At 38.7% G+C, this 27,965-nt stretch overlaps 1 protein-coding gene across 1 annotated transcript in view; it reads right to left on the minus strand.

Annotated features, from left to right (window-relative positions):
- Window positions 1-5,028: 5,028 nt before the first annotated feature.
- The window catches only part of LOC150078335 (uncharacterized), a 66,846-nt gene continuing 43,909 nt past the window's right edge, over window positions 5,029-27,965 (minus strand). The window contains exons 2-3 of the mRNA XM_090384713.1: window positions 15,576-15,805; window positions 5,029-5,367 (exon numbers count right to left, since the gene is read on the minus strand). Coding sequence (XP_090240839.1) covers window positions 5,029-5,367; window positions 15,576-15,674 — 438 coding nt within the window. The 5' untranslated portion in view covers window positions 15,675-15,805. The remainder of the gene's footprint in view (window positions 5,368-15,575; window positions 15,806-27,965) is intronic.

The raw sequence follows: 27,965 nt of genomic DNA on the forward strand, positions 1-27,965 counted from the left end.
TATTAACCGATCAGCTGAATATTGTTATATTGTTGTAGCCTAAGAGTTCTTGGCGGATAACTCAGAATGCAGCATGTCTTCTTCTTGAAGAAGACATGCTGGTCTTTAGGAAGTATTCTTTAAAATTTAGGTATCCCATGCTAGCCTTAGATCTGTACAAGATTAAACTTTTCGAAGTTGTTCACCGTTAACTTTGTCGAGATTCTTGTTTGTGATTGCATGTGGAATGACTTCGCATTGTTTAGTTGGAGTCCAGCTAACCTGTAGGTAGTCAATTAGCTGTTGAATCTATATGCTGGTCTTATTATGAATTGCATGAATCTGTTTAGGGTCTTTTGAAAAAATGAAATTTAGTTCATCAACATAGGAGTTGAAGTTTGGGTTTATTGCAAGGAATGATTCTACAAAACTACAAAGAGGATGGTCGACATTACCTGAAGATGTGCAAATAAGGGTGTGCTCCACCCTCATCACGGAGGATGTAGGAATGGAGACATTATCATAAGCAGATTTAATATCTGAACAGATAATGTGCAGTTTAGCTTTGTCATTTAAGGCTTTTGGTGCTCTAAATAGGATATTGAGATTTGAAGTCGTAGATCTGTGGTGCAGAACAGTGTGAAGGTAGAGTAATCGGTGAGCAAAACGGTGTTGAATATTTTCTGGATGAATAAGTTTTTCAAAAATTTTCAATAAGGAGCATCCTTCCGTATAAAATAAAATAGAGAAGTTTTTAGGAATCTTACGATTTTTAATTTTGGAGACTGGTTTGACGTAATAAGATTTCCAGAGTTCAGGTATGGACCTATCTTTATGATCTTTTGGAAGATGTCAAGGAGGGGATCCACTATGTGGATCCCCTCCTTGACATCTTTCAAAATAATTACGCTGAACATACCATAAACAGTGGGAAGACGTCAAGTCCATTTGTAGCCTTGTTGGGCAGGTTATTTATGAGGTCTGTGAGCTGTTGTTTAGAAATTGTTACATCTTCCATAACAGCCACCTATAAATCTGCACAGGCAGAGTTATAGGTGGTTGCGTCATGATGATCGAAGGGCGTGTGGATCCACTTCTAAAATAACTTTTCTTCCACGATGAAGTGATCGTTGTGATTCGAGAAAATTCTCCGATTCTTCTTAATTTGGGATAAGATATACTGTTGATGTGGTCTGCTCTTGAGTTGCAGGAAAAGAGCTCTCTTTTATAGGATTCGTGTCTATACTGGCTATCGATTGAACCCATTTCCTATATATGCCCTCTGCGTAGGTCTAAAGGTATTTTATATCCGGATGAAACAGTTACTGGGTTCTCTCAGTAAACTTGTTTAGACACCAATCATGGCTACATGTCTCAACTATTCACTTAGGTCTTGCAGGGCCTTGCAGGGCTACAAACCGTTGGATCGGACAAGATACCAGGCAGGATTTTAGATACCGTTACGTAGTAAGTTTTTAAATTTTAATATAACTTTACAACGTTAGGAGTATATTGCAAATATAATTAAAAACAACTGAATGGAAGTTAAGCCACTTAATTCTTTAATTTCATCATATTTTCTCCCTTAGCCCTTACTACACTGGTGTACAAAACTTAAGGACCAACACTATTTCTAAAGGTTACAACCATAAAATCCTTACTTAAGGTTTTCTTTACTGATAAGAGTAGATTCAGACTCACCAGCAATTCTGGACGTCAGCTAATCTGGCAAGAGGTTGGCACACGGTATCACCCCGCAAACATCACTGAAAGGAATCGATATGGCGGTCGAGGTGTTCTTGTCTGGGGAGGCGTTATCTTGGATGGACGTACACAACTCCAGATACTGGAAAGCGGTACCGTAACCGGGGCACGCTACTGTACTGAGGTAATCCTACCCCATGTGCGTCTGTTCCGAGGTACTATTGGCCCCGAGTTTGTGTTTATGGATTATAAGCCACACCCCATCTCACTGCAGCTGTTGATATGCTTTTGGAAAGTGAGAACATTGTTCGTATGGATTGGCCTGCCCGTTCTACCGATCTAAATCCTATCGTACACATATGGGACGCTATGGGAAGACACCTAGCGGCACGTCCACACCCACCATAAAATGCTCACCAGCTAAAGATGGCGCTAACAGAGAAATGGACGATGTTACCGCAAGAACTTATCAACAACATTGTTCTAAGTATGGACAGGCGGTGCAAAGCCTGCATCGACATTAGGGGTGGCCATATCTCTACTGAGGACTACCTCTTCCCTGTGTTCCACCTTTGGCAGTGATGCATCTGTATCATGGCAGCCAGTGCTATGTTGCCATTTTTGAATAAAGTCCCTCTGTACCGTTTTGTTTCCATTGTTGAGTCGGTGTTGTTTCCTTCATCATTTCTGTACCTCACGAGGTTCCTTTGGTATGCTTTTCCCATATCCAGGCCACTCCTATGAGAAGCTACAGGTGAAAACCTGACTGATCCTTAAACTTTGCACACCAGTGTATTTTAGATTTGAAAATTGATCCTAAACCGAGTTTGAAAAGATATCAGATGTTATGCTAGGTTATTGAGTTATTGGGAAACTGATGCTTTTTGTAAATAATTTAAGACATTTATTCAGTTTATTTATCAGTAAAGTGTTCTTTTTTTAATTTTTTTTTTTTTTTCATTATTGAATTATGTGGAGTGGAGTTAAGTGTTACCTTAATTCCCATTTCACCAAAGGCTAACTCTCATTTGGCAACACAAGAGGACTGATTACCAACTATTCGTTGATGAATTTGCAACCTAAGCAGCAGAACCAATCGTCTCAATATCCATCGGGATATATGAACTAACAGTAAATGTAATATAATCGAACCTCCCAAATTCGGCACCACCCACTTCATTTTACTTCATGGTTGCTGCTATTTTTGTTTCAAGGCACATCAGCATTGCGCTAGCGTATATTGCGACACTGTATGTCTGTACCAGTGTGTGTTCGGGGGCTGATTTGTATGTTTGAGGAGTAAAAAATCTGGAATAACTCGAGGCGGAACTCTACTCGCTCCACCTGATATGGGATTCGAACACAGACCTCTCCAAACAAGCGACAATGTGGCGAAAACTATACTGTGACAGAGGACAGTTCTCTGATTGTCCATTTACCAAAGTATCTCGTTAGAGTTGATGTGCATGATGGAGATTTCGCCTTAGAGCCAATTAATTATTTCCACTTCTGAAATATAACAGAGTATGTAATATTTTGTAAGAGGAAATATTTTTAATTTTATTTTTACTTGCCTGTGCAATATCTGTTGAATATTTATTGTAACTTTCCATGTACATACTGTATATCTTTCCCTCAAAAAAAAAAAAAAAAAAAAAAAATGCTACGCTTGTATAGTACTATGTAAAATAAGTTGTAATGTAGAAATATAGTTATTCGTTTTTTTTTTTTTTTTTTTTTTTTTTTTGTCTATAATATGACTAATTAAATCCAGAAAATTCAAGTATCTAGCAAGAACCAGGGCTCGAGGTTACCAGTTTCCAGATTTGGAAGGTTCGACTGTACTACCAAAATAAATATATGATAAACTCAATAATCATAGTTTTTTACTCAATATGTAGTTTGTTCTTAATGTTACTCTCAGGTGTTAGACTACATTCGGTCAGCATATCAACACATTCATTGGAGAAGCCGGTAGCAAATTAGAATGATAAAAAGAAACACATTTATGTATTTTGATCCAAAATTTACCACCGCGCTTTTCGAGATCACAGTTCTGCCAATTATTTGAGTATATATATGCAACTCCCATTTGTAATCCGTCGGAAACTAATAATTAAGCAGATTGGGCGTGTGTAAAAACATTTTGTACAGTATCCGTCCAATATAGATCCATTGTTTTATAAGAGTAAGATAATTACAATTCACTTCTGGATTACATTGATCCTCAACCTCTAATTGCTCACTTCTAGAAACAAGGCTGACATAAAACTGTTTTTCCTAATACTGACAGGAAACTACACATCACTGAACTATAAAAGAGATGAGATGCAGCTCAACTGCTTACGTGCAACGGCTTGTAAAAGAGAGCGATCTTCACGAGTCATGCTTTCCACATCAGTCTGGGAAAGAATATCATCATTAACAAGCTGTCCAATCTTGCAAATATCACTGAAACGTAGCCATGCTCAAGGAGTTGTATTCCTTCAGGATTTGAGAAAACTTAGGACTGCTGTCTGAAGAACTTTGTTTCTCGGAATCTGTTGTGTTTTTAAGTGATGCTATCGTACATGGGTTATTATTTTATTTTATTTTTTTAAATATATGTATATATCTATTATTTTATTGATTTATCCTGAACTCTGTATCATACATTCATGGTGAGATCGGCAAAAGGGCGACCGTACAAGAAAAAACTTCGATTATGTGGGTTTCAGAGCTTGGCAACCCGGCACCTTAGAGGGGGATCTGATTGAAGTTTATAAGGTGTCCGAGACAGTTTAAAGAATTCCAGAACTAGGGGCCATAAATTCAAATTACAGAGGAAAAGGTTTGTTGTTGAGGGGAAGAGGAAATTGTTATTGGATGTTGAGTACATGATGTTATCTCTTGATGTTACGGATAAAATAAATTAAAAAAAATCATTTTTTATTCCAATTATATAAAATGTGTCGCAGAAGCAGAGACACAACATTAAATTAATCAGATATAAAAAAAATAACTTCATCTTATATTTAATTATAATATCGATACAAGATTATACAGTTAATCAGCAGACAAACCAGAATTCGGAATTCCATTAATGGAACGCTTATACAAGTATACATTTTCTTTAAAAATAAATTATTGGTCAAGATCTCTGAGTATTCTTCCTGCCGAAATTACATTTCAAGCTGTTTGTCTTTTTTCATTGGTTGAAAAGGCTACTAGTTCATTAGGCACGCAGTATGAGGTATATGATTGGGCAGTGAGTTTCACAGCAATTAAAAATGATTGTCCTACTTTGTGCAAAATAACAAAATTCATTAGACTCTGAAGAAGAAGGAATAAATTTTATCACCGATGCTATGGTAACTGTTCTAAATGATAGTCAAACAACTTCTCTATATATTTAATTGTTTTAAGATAGTCTCGAACCAAAATGAAGTCCCGTATATTTCTTGCTGCTCCTTCTACTTTTCCAATGTTTACTTCATTCAGTCTACTTTCGAAATTGGGTTTCTCTAGGCTAAGCACTTCCATTCCGTCATTAAGACAACCGATTATTTGCTGCTGTTTATTTTTCATTTGCTCGAAATCATCAACATACATACCTTCATTCTCTTTCTCTTGTGTCAAAGCTACTTCTGTGCCCTTGGCAAAATACTCTATATATTCAAACGAGGAAATATATGATCTGTTTATCTAAGGGAAAAAAAAATAAATCGGTAGTAAGGAATATTTTTTTCCATAAATTATTCACTAAACATATGCAAAAAACTTTATAAACAATTTCTGTTATATGTTCATTCAGTATTGCCTGGCGCATTCTGTTTCCAAAATTAAAGACTATAATTATAGCGTTACTGGAATCTAAATTTCTATAATGACCATTCTTGTACCACGGGAATATTAAGATAGTTTATTTAGCTATTAACGAAATCACTATACATTAAGGTAACGCTTCAGGACCTTTGCCAGGACCCATCATCAGACCATGCATAGGCTGTTGCCAGCCTCCTGCTTGCCGAATGTCTCAATTCGGACTGCACTTTCTGGAATTGAGACATTTGGCAAGCAGGAGGCTAGCAACAGCCAATGTATATTCTGAGGATGTGTTCTCGCAGGGTTCCCGAAACGTTACCTTAGTGTATAGTGAAATAAACTATCTTAATATTCACGTGGTATAAGAGCGGTTATTATAGAAATCTACATTCCACTGAAAACTATCATGTAACATCCTTCTCCAACTATACTGTAGCCTTATTATCCTACTTGTAATTCAGTGAAATAACCCTGAAAAAAAAAAAAAGCAAAAATAAATCTTTACCAAAATCCTTTAAATAGCCTCCTCTTCTGCGAAATATAACGAAAATTGTTTAGTTTTAATATTCCAAGCACACTAAAAAATGTATTCAATTTGTTAAGACTCATTAAATACTCTAAAATATAATATAAATAAATTCAGTATAAAATCGAATTAAGTGCGTATTTATGGAAAAGTCACATGTACATTTGCATGCGGTAGAACTTATGATTACAATAATAAGTGAAGAATTCTTGATTAGAGCACTTTTGGGGAGATGATCGTTTGAAAGTACAATTTTGAATCGAGAATATCTAACTGATATGTTCCATGAAAAACATCATTTTTGCACATGCAGATTTGCTCATTATTCAAATCCGCAGTAGATGCGACATCGAGATGAGACAGCAGAGCAGAAGCAGCAAAAGTCCCTAGAAAAATATCCCTACCTCCTGACCAATAATTTCATATTGGTCAGGAGGTAGGGACATTTAGTATTAGTGCAAAGAAGCCACAGGTTTTTGTTGGGCCAGCCAAAAATTAAAACAAATAAATATATAAAATAATAATAAAATTAATATAAAAATTACTAAACAGTTGACTTTCTCATTCAACGCAATCCAACAGCGGCGCAAACCATTTTAAGACGATCCGCGATTTCAGCTGTCCAAGAACAACCCGATTTAGGTGTTATTTTTCACCAGAAGCTCTCCTTTCTTTCACACATAGATCACCTACAAATCAAGTTCTACCGACTTCTGCGGCTTCAAAGCAATAACTTTCACACGTCCACTGCTAAGCTGTTGAATGCAGATATATTCAGACCTGAATTATGTGTCATTTTTTATGGCGCCGAAGTTTGACATGAAATGCTCCGATGCATCTTAGACGGATTTTCGCGGGGCAATTCTTGCTGTTGAAGTAAGCCCTTTAGAAATTTTGGCTTCCGCCTGCATTAAGGTGCAAGCCGAATGGCGGCAACTGTTAACATTAGAGGTCTTCTAACCATCATCATTTACGAGAAAAGGCTCGTCTTTGCTGCCAAAATGATGGTCTTCATATTTTCTGAACCCGACTTCTGGGCACACTGCAGACTGCATACTTCCTGGATACCAATTTCTATAAGTTCGCAGTGAATAAAAAAATATACGCAGACCGTATTTCATGGACTTTCTTCCCGGACTCATGTCAAAATGCATTAGTAGTAGTAGTGGCATATTATGCAAGAACGCTAGCTTATAAAACATCAGCCAAAAAAAAAAAAAAAAAAAAAATTCCCACATCACATTTCCATTCCCTCCAATAATTTTCCTAGTTCTCCCTTGAATTTACTCAAACAACTCACTTCCACAACAACAGATGGAAGTTTGTACAAACAATTAATCATCCGCGGTCTGAAAGAAAACTTCCGCACATCTATCCTTCAACCATCCTTCCTCAATTTGAATTTATGCCTCTTCTCGTGTGATTAGTCTAAGTAATAGGAAGAATGCCATTAGCAGTGAGTTTTGCTTAATCCATTCAAAACCTTAAACACATCAATCAGATCATGACCCAGGTGCCATCTCCAGACGCTGCAGTTTGCAGAACTAAAGCCTTTCTAGATAAGAGCACCCTTTTATTCCTTCACCAGTCTGACTGCATTTCTCTGCACCCATTCCGGCATAACTACAGCCTTTCTAAAGTGAGTTCTCCAGACTTGTATACAGTACTCCTGATGCGGCCTAACCCTGGCTTTATACACAGGGATAATCACCTCCTTATCTCTGCTAGCAATGTTCCTGTATATTATTGACAAAATCCTAGGAGCTGTCTTGGCAACCTGTCTGCACTGCTCAGAGAACTTCATATCTGACTGCACAATAACCCCCCCCCCCCAAGATCTTTCATTTTCCACTACCTCAACTGTAATACCTACACAGTTTTTGCGTTATTCTTGCATTAACGGCTACCCATATGCAGCACTTTGCATTTATCAATGTTAAACTTTAACTGCTATTTCTCCATCCATCCGCCTTTTTTTTTTTTTTTTTTTTTTTCAGATCTTGTTGCAGTAGCTTACCTTGATTACTGTCATTAACCATCCTGCTGCCCTTTGTATCATCTGCAAACTTAGACATTAAACCTGATATACCTTCATCAATAACATCAATAGATGTTATTGATGAAGGTATAGCTTAGCATTGAACCGTGGGGGACTCCGCTAATAACAATAGCCCATGAAGAGCAGTGTCCATTAATAACCACATTGTCTTCTCCTGCTCAACCATCCCTTTATCCAGAGCACTTCTCCATCAACTCCACGGTTACATCACTCCAGTCGTCCAACTTTTCTGCGCTTGCTGAGATGATTGGCAAACTGGTATCACAATTCGTGACTACTTTTCCTTTACCAGAGATGAACTGTGCATATCTGTGCTCAGAAGACTCTGTAAAAATAAATTATTAAAGGTTGACAGATTATGGTATTAGATCCTCGCCTCACCATGAGTCTTCACACTGTTGTCCTGCACAACAAAAGGGCTTTACCCAATAGAATAATTGCATTTACTTCCTAACCGAATCATGTTTTGTATAGATTTAATCAACTTACTATGTAAATGAACCTATGTAAATTCGTTAATTTTTGTGCTCTAATCTTTAATAACATGGGTTGTATAATTTTTAATAATACTGTATTCCAATATTTTATTACTTTATTTTTATAATCGTTATTCATTGTGTTATGTGATCATCTGTTCATGTAAACTAATGGCTTGTATCCGTGAAGGCATTTATCAATGTGTACGGCGACGTGCTGTAGTTATACAATAGACAGTTCTTCTTATCTATGTGTGGAGAGACTGTGGATATCGAATTGATTAAGTCTGATGTGACAGCTGAAGTCCGCACGGTAGCACAGTGGTATCATCAACATCCTCCCGACACTGGGTGGAAAAGGCCTGGTTCAAATCCGGTTAATGACGCAAGGAACTTTAATGGGATTTTTTCACTCCGTGGCTGAGTTAGTCAATTTCAGGCATAGATAGCAAGGTTTTCCCCCAAAAACTGAAGTTTTTTCGTCCATCAAAACAGGCAAATCGACCAAAGAACACACGCAATTTACAGACCCATTACACATGGGTATATGTAAGAAATTGCCGGGTGACCCTAATATAATAGTTTGGTTTATTTTTTTGTGACACCTGAAAACAAAGTAATACGACTTCTGAAAAGCTGTTTTACATTCAAACTCAGTTAACTTTCCTATTTTACTATTTAATTATTTTCACTATTTCACTCAGTATACATTGGAAATAGTGACATAAGTACACTCTCCGCTAGGGGCGCGTGAAAAGAATTTTTAAAAATTGCCTTAAATTTTAAAATACTATAGAGTATAATACACAACTAAGAAATAAGCTTCGAGAACACTATACTTACATCGACGGTTTTAAAATGTGAACGTGTGGCACGTGGAATTTTGGGAATCCATTTCAATCTTGTTTTTCTTAAATTTTGAAACTCTTTGGACTGGTTAACCTAAAAATTATTAAGTGAAAATATTTCAGATTTTAAATCGACAGCTTAAGCAATATTTCTTGATTTATTATTATAAGAAGCGAATTGTTAAGAACGGAGGATTCTATTTTTAAACCATACACTTAGGAAATAACGTACTTTTTACGGTGGAACTGATCTCGTTGTCGTTTTCAGCAGCCGATAAGTTCCTCAGTACTACAGATAAGCAGCATTTCTCATTAGTGAAGCATGATTGCATGATTTCTCAAATGGTCATGCCATTTTCGACGGTCATATCGTTTTATTAATGGAAGATGGAAGAACTCGCATCTCATCAGAGCAAGCACTTGACGATTAAGTGACGGTTAAATTCACAAGTTATGAGATGCCAATTTGAGTTACAAGTTATACGAGGCCAAATTTTCATTCAGTAAAATAACAATAATTGGGTATGTTACCTCTCACCGTTGGGAAGCCAATAACTATTGAAACGCACGTCTATAGCCCTCGTGAGTAGCACACTTCGTAGAATCGCTGTCTTCCCCGCACTTGGGTTGAAAAGACTTGAGTTTGTATATATTAAAATATATACATCCCAAATATGCTCGATAGGGTTAAGATCAGTATTCTGGGCTGGCCAATCCAACTTTTTCCACACCCATGTCCTCAAACCCGAGCAGTATGGCATGACGCGTTTTCTTGCTGATACAAGCCTTCTCCGAAGTATTGCCATAATGTTAGAAGTGCATAATTGTCCAGGTTGTCCTGGTATTGCACAGCATTCATGGTTTTGTCGATAACAACTAATGGGCCCAAGCCAAACCATGAAAGGAGCCACCATACCATGACATACTGCTTCCACCAAACTTCATTGTTGGGAGGATACAATCAGGAAGGAACTGTTCCCCTGGCATTAGCCACACCCAGGAACGGCCATCAAACTGGTAGAGTGCTAACCTCGACTCGTCTGTCTACAACTGTTTTCCACTGCTCTACAGTCCAGGATTCCCGCTCCTTACACCATGTTTATCGGCGTCTAGCATTTGTTGAGGTGATCAATTCTGTTGAGCTGTTGAGGTGATCAATTCTGTTGAACGTGTCATCTTGCATGCCCACTTTTGCAATTGTCTGTTCGAAGCCCAGTGTGCATATTTATAGCAGGTTCTGTGACGTATTGCATGCATAGGACCTGTTTCCCCATCCATGGAGGGGTGGCCGGATATTAATGGTAGGGAAGTGTATGTGAGCTTGCCTAGAAATCAGTGTCATCGAAGATAAGCATAGGAGCATAAGAATCATTTTTGCGAGATATAAGACATGACTGAGTTTTAATAGAATTGAAATCAACTAAGTTACCTTTGCCCCACGGGAGAATTAGATGGAGACCAGAAACAAATAGTAGTGAATATTTGAGAAGTTGGAGCTATTTCTGCAGGGCAAGGTTTCTCAAACTGGAAGGTGGAATGCAATGTGCTATCATCTGAAAAACTAGGGATAGGATTTCCAGTCAATGGAAGAAAGTCATTAATATACAAGAGGAAAAGAGTGGTATAAAGAACTGAACCTTGGGGGAACATCAGCATTAGCGGAGAAGTTGGAAAATAGAGAGAAATCTACCACCTGAGAGCGATCAGAGAGAAAACTGGATACCAAATTACAAAAAAACAGTTGGCAAATCATAAGATGGAAGCTTATTTAGAAGACCTTTATGCCAAACACTGAAAAAAAGCCTTTGAAATGTCAAGAGCAACTGTTTGAGTTTCACCAAACTTTTCCATTGAATTTGTCCAAAGATGGGTAATATAAGCAAGAATATCACGTGGATCGACACTGACTGAATCCATACTGGCGATCCTTGGCTAAACTAAGGTTTAACCAAGGGGTTTAATAGTTCGCAGTTAGTAAATGATTTTCGATTACTTTAGAAAACGTAGAATTAAGTGCAACGGGACGATAACTGGATGGAAGGGATTTGCCACCCGTTTTAGGAACTGGCAAGATATGAGAAAATTTTCCAAGCAATAGAGAAAATAGCTATGGAAGAAGTAAGCGAAAACAGGCGACACAGAGCACGAGTAAGTCTATGAGCACAGGTTTTGAGAACAAGCGGAGAAATACCATCAGGTATTTCTCCGCTTGGCATCTTAGTTCTCCGCTTTACTATCTTAGCATCAAGATAGTAAAAAAAAAAAAAAAATCCTTCTGACATCCTTTTGACGGAAGAGCACATCAGGCATTGAATGCAGTGTACTGGGATTGGTAGGTAGTGGATTACCAAGATAATCAATACACGAATTGTAAGAAAAGTAGGATGCTAGCAAGTCAGCTTTATCTTTGGCTGAAATGACAGTAGAATCATCTGGTCTTGACAGAGGTGCTGTGGAAATAGAGATGAGCAAAAGTTGAAGCCAATAGCTTTGGAAAAAGACCAGAATGCTCGACTACCATATCGACAGGAAGGAAATTTTCTACTCTAAGCCTGTTCGAAATCTAGTTTGGACTGATTAATAACTGCTTTACAATTGTTGCGAGCTTTGGTGTATGCAGAAAATGAAACCGAATTGAAAATGAGTTGGAAACAAGCCAATTATGATATGCAACATCCTTCTCTTGAACAGCCGTAGCACAATTATTGGAAAACCAAGATTTAGATAAAGGACGAGATTTTAAGATGGACTGTGGAATAAAGGATTTCATCCCTACAAGAATAATTTTAGAGATACAATCTGAGCAAACGTTAACATCAAAAGATTTGAAACAGTAATCCGACCAAGTAAAAGAAAAATTAAATATCGCAGATCATCCCATTTTGCATTTTGTAATGCCAAACACGAGGTTGAGAATAGCGACAAGAGAGAGGTTTCATTGAACGAAAGTTCATCTCCAAATTGTGATCTGAGTTGCCTAAAGAACCATTGCCCTGTGCACTGTGAACCGTGTGCTTAGAAGGGTTGTTTGTGAAAAAAAATCAAGCGTGTTAGCTGCGTCGTTGGGATTGTCTGGTATTCTGGTAGGTAAATGAACAATCTGTGCGAGGTCATTAGTAATTACAAAAGCCTCTGCATCAAGACCAGCTGGGTCCGTGTGAATAGAAAACGAAGGCCAGCTGAAGTTGTGAACATTAAAATCACTAAGGAAAATTGTCATTGTTAGGAAAGTTGAACTGAAGCAACACAATGAGGTAGAGAGATTTTAAGCCAGAGAAGATAGAAAAGAGGATTTTCCAAATTACTAAGTCTCTGACAGCGAATATCAGAACGGACATATGCACAAGTACCACCTTTGAAGCGAAAGGATTCACACAGCGAATAATTCAGACAACTGAGATGAGCAGTGGCTAACTCAATCTATAACTGTCAGTAAAATCTATAACTCAATCTATAACTGTCAGTGGGATTCTGTCAGTAAAAGTACATGCGGTTTGGTAGACACTAAGTGGAAATGGACATCAGTGAGATTAGAACTGAGACCACGTATATTTGTGAAATGAATACGGAAGTGTTTGAGAGGTTTAGATCTTTTCGCAGATAAGTTGGTTCTTTAGTCTGACAATTCAACTTGTATTCAGTAGTAAGAAAAGGTGGGGAAGACATACCATGCTGTATGTAATAATGAAATTTTTGGATATATGGCGTACACACGGCAAGAATATACTCATTCATTGACATGACGTGGCCGTGACAATGATCACCCCTATCCTACATACACACTACTCAAACTCCCTCCGGTCACTATCTGGCAGAGCAGAGGCAGCTAGATTATATACTAGCTGATCCGGAAGCCTCCTAGAAAATTACCAATAGGTTTAGTCTGGTGGACTATCTAGCGGCCGACCTGCGAATACCGTGTTAGAGCTGTTCCCTCGAAATATAAGGAAGATTAGTTCTCCCCACGATGTCCATCATAACCTCAATAGACATCAACCATATACTGCATGACGGAACAGATTGGAGTGGGGGATTGCCGGAGCTTTGCTCTGTAGACTAAACATAGTTTCTCCACTTCAAGCCTCCAATAAGCAAAGTGGTGGTATCTCACCGGTTGATGAGACTCATATACCACCTAGCATTGTTTGGTAACACAGAGGGGTGATATGCCTATGTGTGTTGTGCGCGCTACACGACCCCTGCTTACATTCGTTCACACCTGAGTGGTCACCTCCAGTATGCTAGGTGTCGTATTTCAGGACTTGCACATGGGGCTCATGTCCAGGGTTACTAACAGTCCCACCATCATGAAGGTACTGTCACTGTCTATATATGCAGTTGTTTCTCATGGGTTGCACCACTAGTCGTCTGGAACAATGAATACGATGTGGTACTTTGCGCAAATTTCTGTTTCCTTACACTGTAGCAGCAATATGGGTAGGATCCTTTTGTGGTTCAGCATGATAATGTACAGGTTGTGAAGCATGATATGGTCATTCTACACAGCATGTAGTGACTTAGTTTAAAGACATAGGCATGAAAAAGTCTCAGTGACTTTCCCAGAGCCCCAGCCTTAGCCAAAAACCCACAGGAACATTAGAGATGGAACACTAGCGGATGCAAAAAATAATTTTGATATCGTATGCTTGAATTTTAGAAAGCTTTTGATACTGTTGCACATGGAAGACTACTGTACAAATTGGAGCAGTGTGCCATTAAGGGCAAGTTGCTGCTATGGATAAAAGGATGGTTGAGTGGGAGAAGACATAGAGACATAGAGTAGTAATCAGTGGGCTCTGCTCTTTGTGGACTAATGTTATTAGTGGAGTCCCTCAGGGTTCAGTGTTGGGTCGATTGTTGTTTTCTGTATTTATAAATGATATTGATGAAGGTATATCAGAGTTAATGTCTAAGTTTGCAGACGATTCGAAGGTTGGCAGGGTTGTTAATGACAGTAACGACAGTATGCAACTACAACAGGATCTAGAAAAGTTAGGCAGATGGGCTGATAAGAGACAACTGAAGTTTAACAAATGCAAAGTATTGCATATGGGTAGAAGTAACCCCCAGTGAAATATACCAAACGTGTGGTACTACCCTTAGGGTGTTAGAAAATGAAAAAGATCTGGGAGTAATTGTGCAGTCAGTCAGATATGAAGCTTTCTGAGCAATGCAGACAGGCTGCCAGAGCAGGTCACGGGATATTGTCAATGATGTACAGGAATTTTGCTAGTAGGGAAAAGGAGGTGATTATCCCTTTGTATAAGGCAATTGTCAGGCCACACCTTGAGTACTGCATACAGGTCTGGAGGCCTCATTTTAAGAAGGATGTAGAGCTATTGGGACAAGTACAGAGAAGGGCAACAGGATTAGTGAATGGAACAAACGGGTGCTCTTACCAAGAAAGGCTTAAGTTCTGCAAATTACAGCTTCTGGAGACTAGGCACCTGAGGTGATCTGATTGAGGTGTATAAGGCCTTGAATGGTTTGAGCTAGCTTAATGCTGATCGGATTCTTCCTCCTGCTCAGATTACAAGCCTGAGTGAGCATAAACTCAAATTGAGCAAAGACAGTTGTAGATGTGCGGAAATTGCCTTTAGCCAGCGGGTAGTTGATTGCTGGAACAAAGTTCCATTTGTCGTTGTGGAAGTTGATAGCTTAAATAAATTCAAGGAAGAACCCAACAAACTTTTGAAGCGAATGGATGGGTGAAATGGAAAGTGTTTTTTTTTTTTTTGTTTGTTTTTTTGGCCGATGCTGTATAAGCTTGCTTTCTTGCATCATATGCCTCTGCTAATGCTAATGCCTTTGTAATGATCTCAGATGTCAACTTTCGGCCAGGTCAGCATGGCTGCGATCCATAACTGAACTGACCGCCGTGTTGAAGGAGGAATGGACCAAAATACCAGCTTCCTCTTAAAGAAACTTGGTTCGGAGTCTTCTAATAAGCAGAGAGTGGGTAAAAGACAAAGGATGAGCTGACAACTTTTAAATGTTCCATGAGTATTCTATAGTTATTCTATCAAAAGGTTCTTTGAAACCTGCAAGTGTTTAGTTACTTTTTTTTTCTTCTTTTTTTTTTGGAAATAAGTGTTTGCACACTACATATGTACACTTTTATTTATATAAATATATACCAATAGTAAATTTATGTTGTATAACAAATTAAATTACGGTACCATATTATTTCGGAATGCTGTTGCATGTCTTACTGCAGGAATTATGCTGTCTATTACTCTCTTCAGCAACTGCTTTGTTACTTCTGGAGACACAGGCATCTTAACCGATCCAGACACTATCACATGGGGATCTGACCAGTAGAGGCTGTTGGTAATTGTAGTGGTAGGAGAAGAAGTTGAGATGGAGAACAGTACACTGACTAAGCCCAAAATCAGGTATAAGTGAAAATCTAAGAGTTAAAAGAAATTCAAGTAATTAATAGATCTCTTTTAAATAATCATATTAATAGAAATGTGCATTTTGTTCTGCTACATTAGATTTAGAATAAGGGAGATCAAACGTTCAAATTAGTGATGAGTTAAAGCTTAATGTTTAGGCACTAAAAAGTCGTAAACAGCAGGTAAATTTAAAAAAAAAAGATATTCAACATAGGCTTCAAAACTATGGAAAAGGTACTTGTGGCTTTATATTTGTGTTAATTCATTACATGTGATCACGTAACGGAAATGCATGAAAATCTTATTATCAGTGGCGGATTACCCATTAAGGCAATGAGGCACGTGCCTGGGGGCCCCAGGCTTTGGGGGCTCCCAAGCCAAGACATTTTCCTATAGTGTTCTAAAATAGATTAATGGTTTCAGTAAACATCATAAAAATCTTGATAAATTTAAGCGAAAATCTTGATTAATTTAAGCGAAAATTTAAGCAAAAAATTCAAAAGTACTAAATTTCATTTATTTCCCACCTAACTTTTATTTATTTTTTATTCTTTTTTGGGGGGCCCCGAAATATAATTTGCCTAGGGGGCCCCAACTATCCTTAATCCGCCACTGCTTATTATACACCAGAGGCTGGAAGCTAAGCAACGATAAAGCACCACAAGATAATATTCGAAGGCTTGAGAGCACAATGTACATTTGTGTAAACTATACAAGTAATAAATTGTAAATATATTAATATTAATTCATGATTTTCTAACCCTGAACACTTGACTTTAATTGATGCTTAGAATTTTATACCCGGCGCTAGAAGTCGACCTTCTAGCCGGTTTTTTAGTGTTTCAAATGTGGCCTTTCAGCCAGAGTATACAGTTATAGCATTCTTAATGAGCAAGAGCAAATAAGTATTATTTATTACAAACAAGAAGAAATTTTTTTTAAACTTTCCAGAATGTCTTTGGAAATATTATTTATTTACCCTAATTCCTGGTTAGCTGAAAACACTTTAACATTTTCACCTACATCAAGGCCATTAAAGCCCAGGCACAGATAATTTCAAACACAATATCAGTAACTACTTTCACTGATTTCGCCAGTCTCATTACTTTTCTAAAGAGATGACCTGGTTCGTGACGTGCATTTAAGACAAGTCCTGAAAATCCATACTGTTGCCATTGTTTTTCACCTTTTCGAAATATTTTGCGCAGTACAGTGCACTGGGAGATCCACTTTCGCTACTCGGTCAGAACGGACTGAGTGGTCAATGCCAGCACTGGTGCAGTTTCTCCTTGAACACTTGAAATCGTTTATAAAAATCTTCTTGCCATAAATATCAGGAAATGGACCAATGGGGCAATATAATATCAGAAGAAAATAAACTGTGTACCTCCTCTCCAACTCTGAAGTGCACACACTAAATAAATCATGTTGGCAACGAAGGGATAGGATTTTAAGAGCTCTTGCTGCTTTCTATGTGTAAAGAGTCGCTTCGGTAATCAACGGAGGTTATCACACTTAATTAAATTCGGCCAAAGCACGAAAGCGCATTTGTAAAATGTTGAGTGACAGTCGAGTTATTTTTGACTTTTCAAATCTTCAGATGTAAGTAAATACGGTTTTGAGAGCTTAGTGAACTCCATTGTTCCCGTGATCAAGTTGGCAATATATCTTCAACAGCATTGGTCTTGTCAATATAAATCCAAATATTTTTACTAGTAACCTTCATCCCTAGTTGTCTGCAAAAGATGAGCATAACAAGTGTCCACATATTTTTTTTTCTTAATATACCTTCATTTCGAACTTGTTACTTATGCGTATGTTTCCAAAAAAAACACCTTCAAAGAAGTGTCTTTAATTTCCAAAGAGGCATGCTATCATCAACGAAAGCTTGGTATTAATCAAACGAAAATAGAATTTGCTTTCCGAAAGTTGTAGAACACATGACATGTGGTGCGACACGGTGCAACACAAAATGGTCCCGGGTGCCAAGCGTATTCGAGGTCAAGCGTTCCTATTGCGACTTTAATAGCGATCTTTCTCAGAGATAAAAGTTTCTCTCAGCAGTTTCATTTATAAATCAGTTCTACACTTGGAAGATCTCAAGTAAGAACAGAGAAAGGAAATTCACCTTTTCTTATTTTGTTATACACCGATGAGCCAAAACATTATAACCAATGTCATAATGCAAATCGAAGCAACTGCAGGTGAACTACGGCGCGGGTGGGTACACAGTATAAAAAACACCTGATACTGAGCTCCGTTAATCAGTGTTACTCTTGTTTTTCAGATGGGAAAGGCAGCGGATTTAAACGAGTTTGACAAAGGCCAAATTGTAATGGCCAGACGACTGGGTCAGAGCATATCCGAAACGGTACGGCTGGTGGGATGCTCACGGTAAGCCGTGGTTAGTACCTACCGAAAGTTACCCGAGGAGGAAAAACCCACGAACCCCCGACGAGGTGTTGGACGACCACGGCTTATCGATGCTCGACGTGAGCGAAGGTTTCCCAGATGGTACGTGGAGCAACTAGCCGGTAATTTGAATCCATCATTAGAAAACCTCTACAGAAATAAACCTATCATAGTAAAACCAGCTTTCTTCGCCTTCTTGAACTGATGCAGGTTTGGAATCCTTCCATCCATTCCGTACAACAGGTAGTAACTTGTACTCAACCACCATGGGTTCCCCCTCCTATACCGACCTGTGACAGTTCCCTCTGTCAATGGGGAAAGGTTATTTTGCAAGCTTCAAATGTCAGGCAACTTTATGCTGTTCACAATCAAAGATATTGTAAGATGTAGGTCTTACAAATATAATAGAAATATTTGTTTTGCTAAAATAAATCCAGTAAGGGCAATGAAAAGGGAGTATTAAGTAAAAGATAATAAGTATTAAGATTGGATATTTAGTTTTAACGTAAATAAGGTTAAAGTCTGAAGAAACACTGGATTTGGGGATGGGAAAGTTATAGATATATATGTTAAATAGCTGCTAAATGGAAACAAGTAATTTCAAACAACATAAGAGCGCTAACAGGGACAGTAGCCAGGAGGGGGAGGAGGTACCATTTGCAAACAGGGGAGGAAAGGGTTGCTGAGGGCAAGAACAATAGGACCGTGAAATGGGATTACGAAGCGTCTCTTTTGATCTAAGCCACTGTTAGAAAGTAAACAAGAAATCAGTGGACGTCCAGTGTTCGCGTCAAAAGAAAACGGCGTCATGTCAAGGTGACTGAATTTTGGATAAGTTGGCCATATTTAGCAGAGAAAATGACAGCTGGAATGTTTTAGCAAATAGGAAGGAATGAAAAAAATTAAACAGTATGGGGATTGGTTGGAGTCCTTGGGGGGCATTCCAAACTTAAGGGAAAGAGTAATGTTCGGGGGGGGGAAGTAATTTCAGCAAGTATCCACTCTGTATCTGACTTCTCTGTGGTCTAAGGGGAGAAAGTCATGAATTTGCGGGTTGAAGTGGTGGAAGATTTTTTGGTGGTCGGAGTTCACAAATCGTGGTAGCAAGATGAAAAAGAAAAAAGGGGGCGGGAGTGGAGAAATAGGTAGTGAGGCGTAGAGGACGCGAGTAACTGCGAACTGAAAATGATGATATTTTTTTGGGAGTATGGAAGAATGGGAAACATATGCATCGAAGGTTTAAGGCTACGGTAAACATGCAAGAAGAGAAAGAAAACCTGGTCCGGCATCGGAAAGCAGTGATAATGGCCAGTTGTGCAGATAAGTGGGCCAAGAAGATATAGAAAGCCTGGTCCGGCATCGGAAAGCAGTGATAATGGCCAGTTGTGTAGATAAGTGGGCCAAGAAGAGAAAGAAAGCCTGGTACGGCATCGGCAGGCAGTGCCGTGCCTCCACTAAGGAAAGCAGACCGCCCAAGAAATGGAAAAAAGCCTGTCAGCTATGAAGGAAACCAGGAAATTGGAAGTAGCGGCCATTTCGGAACGTAAGTCTGTTCCTGTTTTTTTTATTGAACCCCCAACTCATGGACTCATAATCTAGCTCTGTAAGGAACTGAGTGATAGCCCTTTAAAAAAAAAAAGAAAAAAAAAGAAGAACATTCATATTGTATTAGGCAAGTTAGTTACTAAGATTGAGATAATTTGTTATGAATGTTAATGTTTATGAAATAACGAAACTGTGGCACAGGGGTAAATAAAGGGAAAGTAATAGTATAAACGAATTATATTTATAGCGGTAATATTGTAAGGATATATTAACCTACATCATTAATTCAGGCCAAGTGCCAACACAAGATAATATATCAGATGAGGTGTAAAGAGAAGAAATTTTATTAATAGAGAAATCTCACGAGTAAAGAGGGATGACTAAGATGATAACTAGAGAGTAATTAAGGTAGAATGAGTGATTTGTAATAAATATTACGTAAGAGGATACCAGTTGTAATAAATTTCATGTTAAAAGCTAAAAGATCTAACAATAAAGAGTCGAAATGAGTTTTACTGATGTAAGTGATAAAAAATTGGTAATGTAAGAGAAGGAATGAGTAATCATCGAGGATTCATATTAAGTAAGATACAACTGATACAAACTGATGTTGATAATTTGTAAATTGATAAAAGTTGATGAGAGAAAGAGAGAGAGAGAGAGAGAGAGAGAGAGAGAGAGAGTAGTTTACTGTAGTATGGTTCAATATTTTTGGAAATTGGTATGTTTGTATGTAATTATTTGTTTTTTTTATGTAAATGATGTATATAATGTTCATTAAAGGTTGTAAATTTTTGTAAATTAATGTGTGTCTTTAACGTTCTGCTAACACCCGCTTTACACACCCTAGAATCTAGAATTTTCTGTGAATTGCAGTCAGATTTGAGTAATGCCGGGTGGGATTGTGACTTCAGTAGGCTTCAAATAAAATTAAAAAATTAAAATTAAAATTAAATCAAACAAAAAAGAAACCATACAATATATTGATTTTTCTCCAATATACACAGATGGCTCTAAACCTAATTCAAATGTTGGAGCAGCCGCAGTGTTTCCGAATATCACTATTTCAGCATCCCTTCCGAATTCTTCTGAATTCAGCATCCTCTCAGCCGAGTTATATGCGATTAAATTGCCGTATTTTCCCAAGTATAAGACCCTCCCATGTATAAGACGCGCACCTTAATTTTGGGGCCCGAAATTTGAAAAAAAAAAAAAAAAAAATGTATTACATAAAGTTATTGAACTCAAGTTTTATTCATCGTAAAATTCATACACCTCATCACTGTCAAAACTCCCATCCATTAGCTTGTCCTCATCTGTGTCTGATAACGAATCACTGTCTTCATATATTGCCTCGTCCTCAGTTCCATCTATGGCATTTGAAATGCCACATTTCTTAAATGACTTGACAACGATCTCAATCTTGATATTATCCCAGGATCTTTTCACCGAGGTACAAACTTCTCCTATAGTTGGTTTCTTCACTCTTCCTGCTGGTGTCAAATTGTCCCCAGAAGACTTCATCCATTGGTTCCATTCGTCTCTCATGGCAGCTTTGAAGGGTTTATTAATGCTGACATCAAGTGGTTGGAGCTGGGATGTCAAGCCTCTAGGTGTGACGGCAAGTTTTGTTTTTTGCTCTGCAGCAATCGTTGTATTTTTTGTTATGTGTGCCCTGAACTGATCAAACACCAATAGGGCAGATTTGCGTAAGAGCCCACCTGGTCTCCTGCTCCAAACTTTCTCAAACCAGATCTTCATCCCATCCTGATCCATCCAACCCTTGTCATGAACGTGGACAATCACTCCTCGAGGAATGTCTTCTTCTTTTGCGTTTGAAAATCAGCATAGGAGGCAGCTTGGTTCCGTCGGCACAACAAGCTAGAACACTGTATAATGGCTCTTTTCATGTCCACTTGTCTTCACAGTTACAGTTTCACCCCCTTCTTATCAACAGTTCTGTTACTTGGGACATCAAATTGAAGGGGGACTTCGTCCATATGTGCAATCTGTTCCAACTCAAACCGGTGTGTCTTCTGACATTGAATGACAAAACGATGAAATTCAAGGACCTTCTGAATAGCTTTCAAACATCTTTTGGGCAAGTCTGGTGCGTGTATGCATGCTTAGTCCATTCCGTTTCATGAACCTGAAGCACCAATTGTGTCCTTCTTTGAAATCAGTAACTTCTTTTTCATCAGTAATTATTTTTGCCTCATGCTGAACCATCTTTGTGGACACAGGAATTACAATTGCCCTTTGCTCCTCAATCCATATCTTCAATTCCCTCTCTAAATCAGGCCATTTTGCTGACTTGCCTCTAATGGCCTTCTTCTGCCGTGGCGTTTTCAGTAGGGTTTCTTCTTCCCGTAGCCAGTCTCGGATTGTTTTCTGAGTTGGAGGAGGACCAAACTTACGTTCAGCAGCACGATTTCTAATCACTTTTGCAAACTGGATCACTTTTACTTGAATTCAGCACTGTACGAAAATCTTTTCTGAGCCATTTCTGGGCAGAACGTGGCAAAACGTAACCTAATATACCAGTAACAAGTGCGAAATAATGAGCGCAATGAGCGCGAAAAAGCGGGAAATGCAAGTAAAAAAAAAATCTACAACCACTGTATAAGACGCACCCAGTTTTTAGACCCCAAATTTTTCGAAAAAAGGTGCGTCTTATACATGGGGAAATACGGTAGCTTTAGAAAATCTCTGTTCTGACTGTTCTTTAAAATCTGTTATTTACACTGACTCTGAGCTCAAGCTTAGCATTATGTAATTCTTCAGATAAAGTTCACCCTGTTCTTGATGAAATTAGAAACTTGTTACTACAGATTTAAAAACGCCATCCACCTTCTGTGGATTCCAGCATATTCTGGTATTTTGGGCAATGAACTTGCTGACAAAGCTGCAAAAAAAAATCCAACCACCCTGTTCCAGGATCAGACTATGCACAAATGATTCATGCTTGCATGCATAGCAGAATGGGCAACAATCTGGCACTCTCAAACTAATAATAAACTCTTGCAGTTTAAACAGGATCCGAAAATTTGGCGCTCCAATGTCCGTACATCAAGACGAGAAGAAGTAGTCCTTTCAAGGGCAAGAATAGGTCATACTCATCTGACCCACCTTTATTTACTCACAGGAGACGATCCATCACAGTGTCTACATTGTTATATAAATCTGACTGTTAAACACATTCTCATTGATTGCCCCTTCAGTCTTGTCTATAGTAGTGGCATTCTCATTGACTGCCCTTACTATAGACAAGATAGAACTTCAACCCTACTATCACTGGCAAATCTTAATTAACTTTAGAGAATCTCATTGGTGACAATGCAAATATTTCCGAATTTTTCATCTACCTCAAGCAAACTGGACTTGTTAATAATTTCTGATTTTACAAAAATTTCTCATTTCCTTATATCATAAATGAATAGGTGCATTATAGCCATAGCAATGTGCCACCAAACCCCCATAACAACAACAATAACAACAACAACAACAACACAAAATGCAGACTTGTGCGCAGGTAGCTGTTCCATGGATACAGTCCACAACGCTACGATTTCTCCTACAATGGTTTTCGTTATTGGGAATTCATATGATTCCCCAACAAGGCACCGATTTCGCTAAACAGTTTCCTAGGAGGAAGGCGAATGACATGTGGCCTTAGAACAACTTTTGGAGAGTGATGAGGCTCATTTCCCGGTATGAATAACCATTATTCTATCGGATATATGGAACAACGCCTCCAAGTGTTTGCCGACAGAGTATCTTTACAATGTTCACATGTTACTGTTTGGTGAAACACACACATGACTGGGCTATTTCACAGTGTACTATATATTCACAGAGAAACGAGGCAGAGATGAACAGACGTTCTAGGTGTCGCCCAATCAAAAATACAATACATACATACATATGCTGTTTGGTATCATAACTGACCACTCTTCTTTCAGGAGTTTCAAACACGTTGTCCTGAAATTTGTACCATTGTGGATGAGCTTTACTGTGTTCTCCTCCAACACCATATGTTTCTTGCCCTTTTATACAGGATGATGCTGCTCCATCACACACACTACTCGACTGTTAAAACAGTTGATTTGGGCTACATTTGAGGACGACATGTCATTTTCTGGATTTTTGCCAATCATTGCCCACCATGCTCTCCAGACCTTAATTCTTGTGACTTCTAGTTAGTTAACTTTCTCAAACGCAGGATTTATAAAGGCAAAAATCAGTCCGTGATGGCCTGAAAGAAAGCATCAGAAGGTATGTTACCAACGGTCTTTGCTACATGCCCTAGGAAACATTCAACCATACTGTAATGTGTTTCTAGCATATTTGAAATGCAAATGGCTATCATATTGGCGCTTTTATCTTCACAACCCGTAGCTTCTTATGCTGTACTATAAATATAAATTGATCAATTAAGTTTTGCTGTGCCAGTTCTGTGGTTGCCGGCGGCGCCAAACGTACCCTGGTGGCATGTTTTGGAATAATTTCTTGGATCTTTCGTTTCTGCATAGGCCATTTCAGAGGGTATTTCAAATTTCTTCTCTGTGCTGTCCATGCTAGTCTGCACGGTCGCACACTGGGTATAAATACCGTCCTCCTCACACGAGTGGAAAAGGCCAGGGTTCGAATCCCGTCAATGACTCGAAGAACATTTATGGGCTTTTTTTTTTCACTCCGTTCCTGAGTTAGCCAGTCTCAGCTTTAAATAGCAAGGTTCCCCCCCCCCCCGGAAACTTGGACTTATAGTCCAGCAAGACAGGAAAACCCACCAGAGAACCCACAAGTTATGCATGGGCGTTCTTGAGTGGCCCTAACATTATAATTTATTCATCGTTTACTACTTACAGGTGCATACTTATAACCACTATGTAAGTAATCGTTATAAAGTTCATAACCACTACATGGTGGTTATAAAGTTAATTTGAAGGAAATCTCTGTAAACATGATGGTTTTGGTACCACAACAAACAAAAGTGTGCTGGCGATTAGATCGGCGGATCTTGCAGGCCAGGGATGTTGAAAATGGATGCTAAAAATTCACTCTTCCATGAAGGTTTCTCGTAAGAGTTGATTGATAATATTGTCAATTTAGGACAGCACCATCCTGTATAAAAATTATGTTTCAATGTAAATCGCTCATTAATTTCTGGGATAATTTTGTCTGCAAAGTTGGATGTAGTGTCATTACGCGTACTTGTCTCAAAATGCCCTCGAATGTTAATGGTGTCAAAAAAAAGGAACCAATAATAGCGTCGGCCATAAACACACCACATTGTAACCTATAATGAGTGTGGTGATTCCTCAATGTGCACATGAGAGTTTTTTCTATTCCGAATTCGATAATTTGGTCATATTCCAAGGCAGAAAGCGCTCGTCCCATAGGAAGTGGCTATTGTTGGTGACGCTACTCTCAGCGAAACGGGAAATATATTCTGTAAAAAGGATGGGTGCAAAGGAATCAGAGTATGTCTGCCAGGGGCTAAAGGTATATGATGCTTAAGAGCAGCTATCATCTTTTAAGGCCACAAAAATTGATTATTGTACACATTGATACTAAACTAATGATATTAAAAATAGAAGAACTGGCTCTCTCAGGTAGCACGATTATATCACATTTGATATAATCGTGCTACCTGATTATATCAAATGCGATTATATCGAATCACAGATTATATCGAATTATATCGAATCACAGACGGTGATTATATCACATTTGATATAATCACCGTCCTCCAACAATGGGAGGAAAAAATCTAATTCGAATCCTGTCAATGACTCTAGGAATTTTTATAAGCCTTTTTCATAACGTGGCTTAGTTAGTTGGTCTCAAGCGAATGTAGCATGTTTTTTTCCAGACGGAAATTCGAGTTTCGTCCAGCAAAACAGAAAATCGACCTCAGCACACACGCAACTTACTGACAATATACACAGCGCAACATGGCCTTAGTTGCCGACGCCTAAAACCTTACAATAACAACGATATCAACTACACTGTTCGACAAAATTAACAGAACAAAATGTTTTTCATGAATATTTTATATTTCATGAAAAATGCCTACAATATATTATATCAAATATCTATACTGTATATCTATTATATCAAATATTTCCCTTCGGGGATATTTGATATAATAGGCATCCTGCATGCATGTGCTGAGTATTCAATAAAAATCGCTCTACCACTTTACAGAGCTGCATATTATGCAAATTATTTACGCCTATAAAAATAAGGATTGCGATCACACCACTGTTTTTTTGGCTTGCTCAGTGGGATAGTCACATCTTCAGTACTCAAGAGGGCAAATCATCATAGTTTAGGTAATTATTTGATATGGCATGCCGTTGGACGAATTGAAGCCGGCAGTCGCAGGCGGAGATGGCACGTTGGTTTAATGTGTCAAGCAGTGTCGTCTCGGCACTATGGAAACAGCTTCAGGAGACAGGAACCATTGCAAGAAGATCTGGCCAAGGTCATCCGACGGCTACATCAACCAGAACAGACCGCTATCTTACTCTAACAGCAAGTCAAAACCCTACAATGTCCTGTCATCAACTGTCTCTTAAGGTTGCTGCGGTCACATGGTAAAACATTTCCAACAGGACTGTGTTAAGAAGGCTCAAATTCAAGTGGACAAGTGATTTGTGTCCCATTAACCCCAAACCACTGCAGAGCTCATCGAAACTGGTGCCGCGAACCTGTGACTCGGAGCCCTGACAAATGGGGCGTAGTTCTGTTCAATGATGATCCCGTTTTAGCCTACGAACTGATTATGCATATACCTTATTTCATCTGGAGACAACAAGGAATGCAGTACCATCCCTCCAATATTAGAGAGAGGGACACTAACGGTGGAGGCGGCATTCTCGTGTCGGGCGCAATAATGATCAACGGCCGCACCGCTTTCATGTTTTTTATAGAGATACCGTGACTGCCCAGAGGTACTGACAATAGATCCTCGAACCGAATGTACGGATTTTTAGGGGTGTCATTGGCCCAGATTTTCTTTTCATGCACGACAACGCCACTACACATAGAGCTCAAGCTGTCGAGCAATATCTTAAAACTGAAGATAGCCAATGACTGCTGTGACCAGCACGATCAGCAGACTTAAATCCAATGGAACATATGGTGGACGTCCTTGGGCATTGTATTTGCACACTGACAGCCAACTCCTCGGTCACTTGATGTGCTAGGGTCTGCCGCTGGTGGCAGAATGGAATTTGTTGCCACAGAATCTTATAGACACCCTTATTTCGAGCATTGTTCCCCACTCTCAGGACTGTTTAGGTGTTGTTGGGGATCAAACGCCGTACTGATATCATGCGACCATATTTTCAAGCATGTTGTATCGATTTCTGTAATATGACCTTTTTGGTAATTCTTATACAACCCCTATCAACGTGTCTTATACGTGTCCGAAGTTTCTGACTGTCTCCCGATTTCATTGTTATTCTATGGTACAAGACCATATCAAATTTTGTCCCACTTTATTGGAAGCTGCAGGAGTTACACCGTTTTCCACGGATTCTGTTAACTTTTTCGAGTAGTGTAGTGTAGTGTAGTGTAGTACACTAAGGAGACTCTGTTATCGAATTAAGCACAACACTCGGCATTGCCTTCAACACAAACAGCGACGTAAAGCATGAAAAGAACGCTGTTGGTTGTTGTTGTGGTAGTAGAGGTTGAGAAGCATCAGCGACTAAGGCCATATTGCTCCGTGTATACTGTCTGTAAATTGAGTGTGTTCTGTGAGTCGATTTTCTTGACCGACTAACTCATCCTCGTTGTGAAAAAGGCCCATAAAAATTCCTCATGTTATCAAAGGGACTGAAACTCAGGTCTACCCACCCGGTGTGGGGAGGGTGGCGATTGTACCAATTGTGCTACCCAGACAGTTCGCTGTTGGAATGACCTCCCTAACTTTTGGACAGTAAATGGGGTTCTTCCCCCAAAAATACGAGAGGCGGTTAATACTTACTTACTCTCAACCTAGAAACATTTGAATTAGAGATTTCATATTATTGAGAATGGCAAAATTGCCCGCCAAGTTTCAAGGGAATATACAATGAATTGGCTTTGCATTAGCAACGCCCTTCTGCTTAGGAAAGAACTGTTCTGCGATGGTGATGAAGACTCAGAAGTCGGGGATATAAATTATGAAATTTCTTTATTTGCAAGGCAAAGAAGCAAAAT

This window comes from Mastigoproctus giganteus, chromosome 11 (assembly GCF_048544385.1).
Source record: "Mastigoproctus giganteus isolate SK-2022 chromosome 11, ASM4854438v1, whole genome shotgun sequence".
In the NCBI taxonomy this organism is placed as follows: Eukaryota; Metazoa; Arthropoda; class Arachnida; order Uropygi; family Thelyphonidae; genus Mastigoproctus; species Mastigoproctus giganteus.